At 39.3% G+C, this 11663-nt stretch overlaps 1 protein-coding gene across 1 annotated transcript; it reads left to right on the plus strand.

Annotated features, from left to right (window-relative positions):
* Nucleotides 1-511: 511 nt before the first annotated feature.
* Nucleotides 512-2671, plus strand: LOC145086640 (putative serine/threonine-protein kinase PBL28). The gene is made up of 3 exons (XM_079024460.1): nt 512-1608; nt 1941-2041; nt 2160-2671. Exons 1-3 carry the CDS (start codon nt 670-672, stop codon nt 2554-2556), a joined length of 1437 nt encoding a protein of 478 aa, XP_078880586.1. The 5' UTR covers nt 512-669; the 3' UTR covers nt 2557-2671.
* Nucleotides 2672-11663: the final 8992 nt, after the last annotated feature.

Genomic DNA, 11663 nt, shown 5'->3' on the forward strand with positions numbered 1-11663 from the left:
AAAAATAAATTAGAGACCAAACGCGTAAATTACCCTAAATCATAGGGACCATTCATGTAATTTACTCTTTATGTTGGAATCAGTTAATGAGATGGACACGCCAAAAAACGGCATTGCATCTTGTTGTACATCGCGTAAATTATCCTAAATCATAGGGATCAAACGCATAAATTACCCCAAATTATAGGGACCATTCATGTAATTTAATAATAATAATAATAATAATAAATACATAAATAAATAAAAATCTCGTATTAAAATTGCGATGGACTCTATCTGAATCAACTAACTAATCACCACTTGAAAAAAAAGCCGCCATAATGGACATTCCTAGATTTATTTGACTCTTTCATATTTGATCCACATGCATTGTTCCCTAGTTATTATGTTTGAAAATTACGTCTGACACTTCGACTTTTATGGCATTGTTATTTTATTATGTTAACTTCGAGATTTCATTACTAATTTTAATTCCACTCCTGCAACTATCATATGTCTTGCTAAGATAAAATGTACTAGATAGAAGTCAGTCAACGGTTATAACTTATAAGATTCTTAAGCCATGGCCAATATAGGTACGCGCTTCTAATTACCAAACTCAGTTCTATATATTTTCACAGAAAAGCTGCTACTACCATAACTCTACATAATCACCAAAATAAAAAAATAATGTCTTCTTCAAGGGTAAACCTAGAAAAATGTCGAATTCCACTAGAGGAGCTCATTCAGGCCACAAATGACTTCAGTGAAGAAACTCAAGTCGGAGATGGTGGTTTTGGTATGGTCTACAAAGGAAAACTCTCTGAGAATAACCGCTTAGTTGCCATCAAACGCCTTAATCCTACTAGTCGTCAAGGAAACGTCGAGTTCAAAAATGAAGTCAAGATGGTTTCAAATTTCAATCATCCAAACATCATCCCATTCATTGGTTACTGTGAAGAGGCAAATGAGCAAATTGTAGTCTACGAGTATGCTACTAACATCAGCCTTGATCATCACCTCCAAGACCCAAATAAGAGGCGTTGCCTGACATGGGTACAACGCCTGAAGATTTGCTTGGGGGCAGCAAGAGGGATAAAGTACCTACACTCTGGTGTTGGTGAGCACAGGAGAGTAATTCATAGAGATGTTAAGAGTGCAAATATTTTGTTAGACGAAAATATGGAAGCCAAAATATGTGATTTTGGTTTATCAAGATTAAGTCCAAGAAATCAGGTAGAAACCCAAGTCTTGACAAGGGCTTGTGGTACAATGTGTTACATTGATCCGGTTTACAATGAAAGACGTAGGCTCTCTAAAGAGTCGGACATATACTCGTTTGGAGTCGTAATGTTTGAAATATCAAGTGGGATGATGGCTTATCATGTAAGGCGCTTTGAAGATACTAAGACACAATCTATGATCGACATGGTCAGAAGCTATTATGATGACCATCAACTCGTTGATGGACTTGACAAGCTAATAGATACTGCTCTCAAAGGGAAGATTGATATGAGTTCTTTTCATAAATTTAATGAAATTGCACATGAGTGCATTAACATGGACATTAAGAAACGCCCTACCATGGACAGGATCATCGAGGGAATCGAGGAAGCACTAAATATTCAAGTAAGTCCTTTATTCCATATTTTTTAGGAAATATATTTTAATTTCATAGCAAGAATGAAAACTATCATTCATAGACAATATAATATGATATTAGCTATTGCATATTTTCTGTAACTATGATTCTAATCTTTTGTATAAAGTTATATTTTCAACAAAAGAATGGATTTATTCTCGTTTTTCGCTCTAAAAAGTAACTTTACTTACCTCTGCTTATTGTTCAAATCTAATGACACATGAGGAAACTATAGTTTTTCATATAACTGTTAAGCAACTTCGGCTAAAATTTGGCCGCGTAATTATTCCACAAACTGATCTCCCAAATCGACAAGCAGGAGAATGGGAAAAAGTTTTATATGTTGGAGGCAAACGATCTATCCATTGAATGGCAGGATGACACTCGATACTGGGAATGGGGACATGTACCGGAATCAAGGTACTCTCTCTCTCTCTCTCTCTCTCTCTCTCTCTCTCTCTCTCTCTCTCTCTCTCTCACACACACACACACACATAGTGCATTTGGTATTCATACGAATACATTGCCCTTTGTGCAGGTTCCCGGAGGTGTGCATACTGAGAGAAGTATGGTGGCTTGAAATCCACGGCAAAGTAGCAGCCGTGAAGCTGTCACAAAAGAGTATATATGTGGCATATCTTGTCTTTCGAACCACCGATGATTGCAGCGGACTTGCTGTGCCCGCAAAATCTAGGGTAAGTTATGGTGGGATAGAAATGGAGACTGAAAATGTTTATCTCCGAAGACCAAGGCGTGTGCAAGAAAACTATGTGGTTCCTCATAAGAGAAAGGATGGATGGATGGAGATTAAGTTGGGAGAATTCGAGTACAAGGAAGGAGATGATGGGGAGGTTGAGATGGTGCTTGAGGAGGTAACTCGTCAAAACCGAAAGAGTGGTCTTATCGTGGAGGGCATGGAGATTCGACCTAAATAACTTTGCAATTATCTCGTTTTAACCATTCTTGATTTAAAATATTTATTCGTATTTATAATATATATTAATATTGTTATTTAATTAATAAAATGTATAAGATAGTAATTAACAACAATATATGATTTCTAAAATTTCTAACTGTAGTAACTATAAATTACGTCCATCTTTGTTAATGAATAATGATGTGGTATTTCCTAATACCCAATGATCTGTAAAGATTACGGACTCCACACTGACGCTGATTATTCTTGAGTTGATGCTGACTTTGGTGTTGGTGGTCATTGTGTAATTGTGTTTGATTAATCAAATCATAAGGTGTGACCTTACACCTCATAGATTTGATTTCTTACTCAAATTTTTCTGAAATAATTTCTAAAGACAATTCTCATTTTATTGCTTTTAATCTTCCTGGTAGCATTTGTTCTACTACTAGAATTCTAATTTTGTTCCTAAAAGATTATGAGGTTTGGGTTCTACATTTTGAAGATCACATTAATGGAATTAAAACTTATAGTTCAAGCATCTAGCAAGCTATTGTCAAAGGTCCTCATCAATGCTCAAAAGAAAAAAAAATATATCATTACTCTGGCTTATTTAGATGAGTTCATTACAAATAATACTGATTTAACCACATATGAGAAACAAAGACTTCAAAGAAACTTGAGAGCAAAAAGAAATCTTCGTTTTGCTCTTCCACAAGATACATTTAGACTCATAAGCTCTTTACCTACTACTAATGAAATTTGGAAATGATCGAAGGAATTTTACTCAGAAGATGCATATCAAACACATTATATAAAAAAAATTCTTCTTTCAGAATTTGGATCATTCAAACAGAAATTTGATGAATCAATTAATCAAGTGGCTAATAGATTCAATCATTTACTAAGTAGAATGTTAAAATACGAGTTGAAAATATCAGACATCAAGCAAAAAGTGACTTTCATGAATGGATTAACATCATAATGGAGATTGATTTTATCTGCTATAAAAGCTCATGAAATTATAGTCTAGCTTGGGTGGTTGCTATCATGAAATGACTTGAAACTAAAGATGTGAAGTCAATTCCCAATATAGGATCTCTCTTGAATTTTTTGCAAAAGAAGGAATCGCTAGTAAAGAAATCCAAAGTAATTGTTGAAGATTTGGACACTGATGTTACCGATGACGAGTTCACGAGTGAGGAGAAAGCCTTAATAGTTAGTAATTCGAAGAAGTTTTTTAAGAAAAATTTCTTAATATTCAAAAGCAACAAACCTGTGAGAAGTGATAGTGGAGGAAAGGGTTTTAGATGATATAATCCAAGATCTGAGAGAACTAAGGGGCTATTTGTTTACCACTTGATGCCTCTTAAAAGTGGCTATGTCTCAACCTTAAGGATTCAGATTATTTGTTTAGCACTTAAAAAACAAACTGAAAATTAAAAATGCATCTAATTCGGTAAGATCTAAAAGGGCATCTGAAAAAAAAAGACGCGCTTATCCTCGTGTCCTCCCACACTCGTTCATCTCTTCCTCGCCTCCCACAATCTCCTCTACTTTCGACGCCAGTCACAGCCCCCTTTCCGGCTGTCGCTACCCTCCAACACCTCCTCGCATCGTCAATCTCATATTTGTGACAACCCGATATTTCAACTCTTTGTAATGACCTAAAAGGGTCAAGTATTGTAACCACTTTTAAGTAATAAAATTTACTTTCATAATAAAATGTACAAATAGTTCTATTTAAATTCTTTCTATGTTTAAATGTCTTTAAACCATGATCGTACGTAAAAAGAACGCCCAAATCCGACTTCATATATCGAAGTTATGATTTTTCCAAGTTCAGCTTAGCATCAGACAGCTAAAAACTCGAATCGGAGATCGAGCGACTTTTGGCCGGAATGACCTAAACGAGAATCGAAGGTCTCAACAATGGTATTTCAGCGGTAAAAAGTCTGGCAAAAACCGACATCAGATAAAGAAGTTATGAATTTTCAAAGAAATTCCTTAAACACGATGACATATAAAATAAATAATAAAAAAATAATTTCGGAATTTGCCAACGGAGTCTAAACGAAAGTTGTAGAGCGTAGTCTCACCTACGCGTGAATATAAATACCATCGAAAACGGAGTTCGTATGAAGAAGATATGAATTTTTGAAGTTTATTAAATAAATTATATATTTATTTAAATCAAAATTCAAGCCTTATCCGAAGAGAAGTCAGCGTCCTCATCCGAGGTACGCGCTACGTACCCCTATACGCCCTGCGTACCCGAGAGACTTGGCCTCTGATCGTCCACGTCGCCCTATCCGAGGCTTCCGACCCGTCCGACCCGCTGTCCCATCCGATCCGATCCGTCCCATCCGAAGTCGAGGCAGTCGAGGCTTCGGTCATGCATGACGTACGCGTACGCGCTGCGTACGAGCGTACGCCCCGTGTACCGAGGCGGTTCAGCCCTCCTATAAATAGAATGCGAGGGCTTCCGAGAAAAATGCTCATTTCTCTCCTTTCTCTCACAATCTTGCCTCGTTTTCCGTGCCCGTTCAAACCCGAAGCTCTGGTCTTTTTGCTCAAGTCCCGAGGGTCGATTTTACTCCCGAGATTCCCGAGAATCCCGAGACAAATCCGTTTCCCGAGACGAAACTCTGCCCGGTTTTCCACCTCGCTATCTTCAAACTTTCAAGTGAGTTCATACCCCTTAATTTACCTTTTAAATATTTTATAAATTCTTTTATATGCTTTCAGGGGGGGGGGGGGGATTACAAGTAAAACACACGAGTATTATCGTGTCTTACATAAAGAACTCTTTTATATGCTTTCATACATTCAAATCACATGCGATTTACAAACTTTTAAGGAACTTTCATATATATATATATATATATATATATATATATATATATATATATATATATATATATATATATATATATATATATAACATATGTTAAAATAGCATTCTATCTTTTGAAATATAAATTTGTTGTAATGCATGTATAAACTAAACTTTTCGTAGATTATACTTGTCTATCTTAGACTCTACACCAAAAATCTATGCTTTCATAAACAAATGATTCCTTATTTCTAAACAAACGAGACACACTGTTAGAAAACTATAATAGGTATAGTTTTACGAACAAATTTCTCACTCTTATGTACTAGAAACATGAATTTCAAGAAGTCACTTTCGTATACAAGAACAAACGTAACATTTTAACAAGTAGATCTGTTTTTATACCACGGTTTTGTGAGACACTAACTTCATGTACGTTCGAGTACACATTTCAAGTCCTTTATTATATACCAGAATCCCTTGGAGGGGGAGCATGGTGTTTGTGTATAGATCTATACGGGCTTGACAACCCGCGCCCTGACTGTTAGCTGCAGTCCACCGTTTGGGGTGACAAACGTCATAACATTCCAACGCCTGAAGAACGTTGTGTATAGGCATTCCGAGTCAATAGTATGGTTATAAAACTCACATGGGGTATTAAAAATGCATTGATTTACAAGGTTTTCAAAACACATTGGTTATTTTACACTTACATACATTTTGGAAACAAACATTGGTCTTGAGTGAAGGCTACTTATGAAACTCACCAGCTTAAATGCTGATCTACTCTTTCAAAATTACTTGTATGTCCCAGGAAATCAGTAATTTCAGGTATTCATTACGCTTTTGATGAAGGGATGCTGCGGCGCCAGTTAAATCTCGTATTTTTGACATCATATTGTAATTGGTTTTGAACATGTAACTTTAGACAAATGTAAACTTTCAATTATATATATGATGGTTGTATTGCTTTCTTTACTATGTATTCATTTGTTACGTTACCACATGAAGTCGTCCGCCCCCGAACGTTTCCGCCGTTCAAGTTTGGGGGTGTGACAGATTGGTATCAGAGCAATGTTTATAGTGAACTAAGTATATCGAACCACATAAGATATACAAACTATAAATGCTTAAGGGACTAATACCCTCTGACAAAACAAATTTTCTTTTTACGCTTAAGCAGCATTGCGTTCAACTTAAATTGATAGTTCATTTAACTACAATTACATGCATACCACAAATTATTTTCATGTTATCCAACTATCCAAGTATTTAGACAAGTTGACACTACGATTAAGACTCGATATATGTAATCAGATTTTGGACAAATATAGCGTGATCAACTATATTTGCCCGAGATTGGACCAACGTATATCGAGGAATGATCGTAGCAAGCAACAAGTCAAAACTTACCAAACCCTTACTAGAATCAAACACAAGAATTTAAAAACTATAGGAGTATTTGCTATCTAAACTAGTTTAACTTACATGTTTTGCATGTTCCAACTTTATTCAATTCTTATAACCCTATTTCTCGTACAGTCAAATGGCTGGATTTCACCACCCTGGCGACCCCTACTTTCCCAACCAAGGCAACGGAGGATGGATCGAAGATGATCCCGAAGAGGACGAGGAACCCATAGAAGTGGGTGATGACTCCGGTACCGACTCAGAGCCGGAAGTTATCGATCCACCACCCATTCAACCTCCCGTCTTCGTAAGGAACTTTCAAGGACCGACTCCCGTCTGGGGAAGTCACCTCCACCATTGGAGCCAACAGCAAAACCTACGCCCTCCCTACGACATGTGCCGGGACTTCTATGATGTCCACGGTGGAGGTTCGGCTGATCGAGCACTCCCGGTAATGGTTGGTAAGTTAGCCAATCAGTCCTATCAGTCCGGAGTTCAAGCTAGCCGACTCCGGGATGTCAATGTGGAAGTGCAGGTTCACACTTCTGACATCCGTAGGCTGGACATGATGCAAGACAATGCTCAACTCCAAACCGAAGCATTTCAAGCGCAAATGATTGCAGCCCTCGCTGAGCTGAGGGAACAACAAGTCACTTTTGATAGGCGTCTAATGGAGTCGAAGCAATCAGATGCGGAGTCAAGCTCCAAGCGCAACCTACGACGCAAGTAGTGCTTGTCAAGGACTCAAATTTTGTTATAGCTTAGGACCTCGGCTAAAAGTCTTTAAATTTCTCGAACTTTGTAATCGGAGACCCTTATAGGGGTCAAATTTTCATGATCATTGTAACAACTTTTATATTAATATAAGTGACACTATTACTACTACGTTAAGTATTTCGTTCAAACTTTGAATGGTCTTTAAGAAACCAAATACTTGTTTCATACTTTCAGTCTTACAAATAACTTTCATTCTTCTATTTTAAGACTCATACTATCATCTGTTGTTGAACTATAGCAATTTAGTTCATGAGACACATACATTTTCTATTCTATGGAATTCTTATCCTTGTCTTTTCAACCCATAGTTGAAGGATGCCTCCACGTAGGAACCCAAGGCGAAACAACGGTGGGGAAACACCTGTACCACCTCCACCACCTCAATTTGATGCCGTCATGTTCCAAGCAGCAGTCACCGCAGCGGTGGCAGCTGCCATGTCACAGATCAATAACTCGAGTACTAATGGCTCGGGATCTGGCACACACCCATCCAACCATGGCGAGAGTCATGGACCACCTCGAGAATGCACCTATAAGGACTTCACCAATGCCAAGCCCCGGATGTCTTATGGAACTGGTGGTGTGATGGCCCTGAGGCAGTGGATTGAAAGGACGGAGGCAGTCTTTGAAATCTGCTCCTGTCCCGAGCACAGCAAAATCAAATTTGCAACTTTCACCCTTATTGATAAAGCTTTAACTTGGTGGAATGGCCACGTTAAAGTACTTACCCTAATCGTGCCAAACTCCATAAGCTGGGAGAGCCTGAAAGTCATGATGATGAGAGAATACTGCCCACGGGGAGAGATTCAAAAGCTTGAACACGAGCTATGGACTCTCGGAATGGTTGGTACCGACATCGCTACTTATACCAACAGATTCTGCGAGCTGGCAATTCTTTGTCCAGATATGATTGCTCCCGAGAGCAAGAAAATAGAAAGGTACATCTGGGGACTGACGCCCCAACTTCGATCAAGCGTGTTAGCTTCCAAACCTGACACCTTTGAAAGTGCTAAGGAACTGGCACAATCTCTGATTGACTACGTAGGTCATCGGAACTCAACCACTTCTATACCAGAACCACAGAAAGGAAACAACAACAACAACAACAACAACAACAACAACAACAACAACAACAACAACAACAACAATAGCAGGAAGAGAGTGTGGAATAAAGGGAAGGGTGGGTCTTCCCAGGAATCCGCAAAGAAACAACTGGTTTCAGTGAATGCTACCACTATACCTACTACAGCTCCTACAAATACCTACCCAACAAAGCCTTATGTAGGTAACCTCCCAAAGTGCACCAAATGCAATTACCACCACCATGGACCTTGTCAGGAAATGCAGTGCGCCAACTGCAACAGGAAGGGACACACAGCCCGTTTCTGCAAGGACCCCGCAAAGCCGATCACTCAAGTTCCCGGTGCGGGTGTAGGGCAGACTTGCTACGGTTGTGGCGAGGTGGGCCACTACAAGAGGAACTGTCCTAAGGCAGCAGGCACCGGAGGTGTGGAACGAGTTTTGGCAATAGGCCACGACGAAGCTGTAGCTGACCCAACTATAGTTACTGGTACGTTCCTTCTCGATAATTCCTATGCATGCATATTATTCGATAGTGGAGCGGAGAGAAGCTTCGTGAGTCAAAACTTTATTCATTTACTTAAACCTAAACCTAGCAAGTTAGAAAAATCATTCACTGTAGAGATGGCCAATGGAAAAATCGAAAACACTAACTGCATATACATGGGCTGTACGTTAACTTTAGACGGCAATTCTTTCCCAATCAATCTCATGCCGATCCAAATTAAAAGTTTCGACGTCATAGTCGGCATGGATTGGTTGAGTCTTCTTCGCGCCAACATCATGTGCTTTGAGAAAGCATTCCATCTTAATCTCCCTAACAACGAAACATTAGTTATCTACGGCGACAAATCTAGTACAAACCTTCGCATCATTTCGTGCATCCAAGCTCGCAAGTGCTTGCGGAAGGATTGTCGAGCATTCCTAGCGCACATTGTTGATGCCAGTCAAGAACTGAAGGACATCAAGGGCATCTCGGTAATACGCGAATTTCCCAATATCTTTCCAGAAGAACTACTAGGATTACCACCACAACGCGAAGTCGAGTTCAGAATCGACTTAGTTCTAGGAGCTACCCCAGTAGCGAAGTCGCCTTATCGTCTTGCACCAGCAGAGATGCAGGAACTTTCCAGTCAAATTAATGAACTCCTTCAAAAAGGATTCATAATACCAAGTTTCTCACCTTGGGGAGCACCGGTCTTGTTTGTAAAGAAGAAAGACGGATCGTTCCGTATGTGCATCGACTACAGAGAGCTGAACAAACTTACTGTCAAGAACCGCTATCCTCTACCCCGTATTGACGACCTATTCGATCAACTTCAAGGAGCGAACTACTTCTCCAAAATAGATCTACGATCCAGATATCACCAATTACGAGTTCTAGAGGGGGACATTCCAAAGACAGCTTTCCGAACTCGTTATGGACACTACGAATTTGTAGTGATGCCGTTCGGATTAACCAATGCACCAGCAGTATTTATGGACCTAATGAATAGGGTATGCTGCCCTTACTTGGATCAGTTCGTCATCGTCTTTATCGATGATATACTTATCTACTCTCGAAGTAAGGAAGAGCATAGTCAGCACCTACGAAAAGTCCTAGAAACATTGCGAACGGAGAAACTCTATGTGAAGTTCTCTAAATGCGAATTTTGGATTCGAAGAGTCGAATTTTTAGGCCACGTTGTTAGCGAGAAAGGTATACACGTGGACCCCTCCAAAATTAAGGCCATTGAGAACTGGTCGGCACCAAAGACACCTACAGAAATTCGTCAATTTCTAGGTCTAGCTAGCTACTATCGCAGATTCATAAAGAACTTTTATAGCATTGCGAAACCTCTTACTTCATTAACCCAGAAAGGCGTGGCCTTTGACTGGGAAGCGAAACAAGAGAAGGCATTCCAGACACTAAAGCAGGCCTTGTGCACCGCACCGATACTATCCCTCCCCGAAGGGATAGAAGACTTCGTAGTGTATTGCGATGCGTCAAATCAAGGACTTGGTTGTGTTCTTATGCAGAGAGGGAAGGTTATCGCTTATGCCTCCCGACAGCTTAAGACACACGAAGTGAACTATACGACACACGATCTCGAGTTAGGAGCAGTGGTATTTGCTCTGAAGATCTGGAGGCACTACTTATACGGAACAAAGAGTACTATTTTCACCGATCACAAGAGCCTTCAACACATTTTCGATCAAAAGGAATTCAACATGCGACAACGACGATGGGTTGAGTTACTAAATGACTACGAATGCAAAATTTGTTATCATCCTGGCAAGGCCAACGTAGTAGCTGACGCCCTCAGTCGAAAAGAATACACTGGTCGGAGGGTCAAATCTCTGACCATGACTATCCATTCCCACTTATCCACACAAATTAAGGAGGCACAAATGGAAGCTTTGCAACCTGAAAATGTGGCGGGTGAATCCCTGCGAGGAATGGAAAATAATCTAGAAGTCAAGGGTGGCGGAGCCTACTATCTCATGGAACGAATCTGGACCCCGAAACATGGTGGTTTTAGAAACGTAGTCATGACCGAAGCTCACAACTCAAGATATTTCGTTCACCCGGGCTCAGATAATATGTATCTGGATCTTAAGAAACTGTACTGGTGGCCTAACATGAAAGCAGAAATTGCTACCTTCGTGAGTAAATGTCTTACTTGCGCTAAGGTTAAGGTCGAGTATCAGAAACCGTCAGGAATACTACAACAACCAGAGATACCAGAATGGAAATGGGAGCGGATTACTATGGACTTCATAACCAAGTTACCCAAGACAACAAGTGGACTCGATACCATATGGGTCATTGTCGACAGATTGACCAAATCACATGCGATTTACAAACTTTTAAGGAACTTTCATATATATATATATATATATATATATATATATATATATATATATATAACATATGTTAAAATAGCATTCTATCTTTTGAAATATAAATTTGTTGTAATGCATGTATAAACTAAACTTTTCGTAGATTATACTTGTCTATCTTAGACTCTACACCAAAAATC

Source organism: Lactuca serriola, chromosome 2, assembly GCF_051521515.1.
Source record: "Lactuca serriola cultivar US96UC23 chromosome 2, Lser_US96UC23_V15, whole genome shotgun sequence".
Classification (NCBI taxonomy): Eukaryota; Viridiplantae; Streptophyta; class Magnoliopsida; order Asterales; family Asteraceae; genus Lactuca; species Lactuca serriola.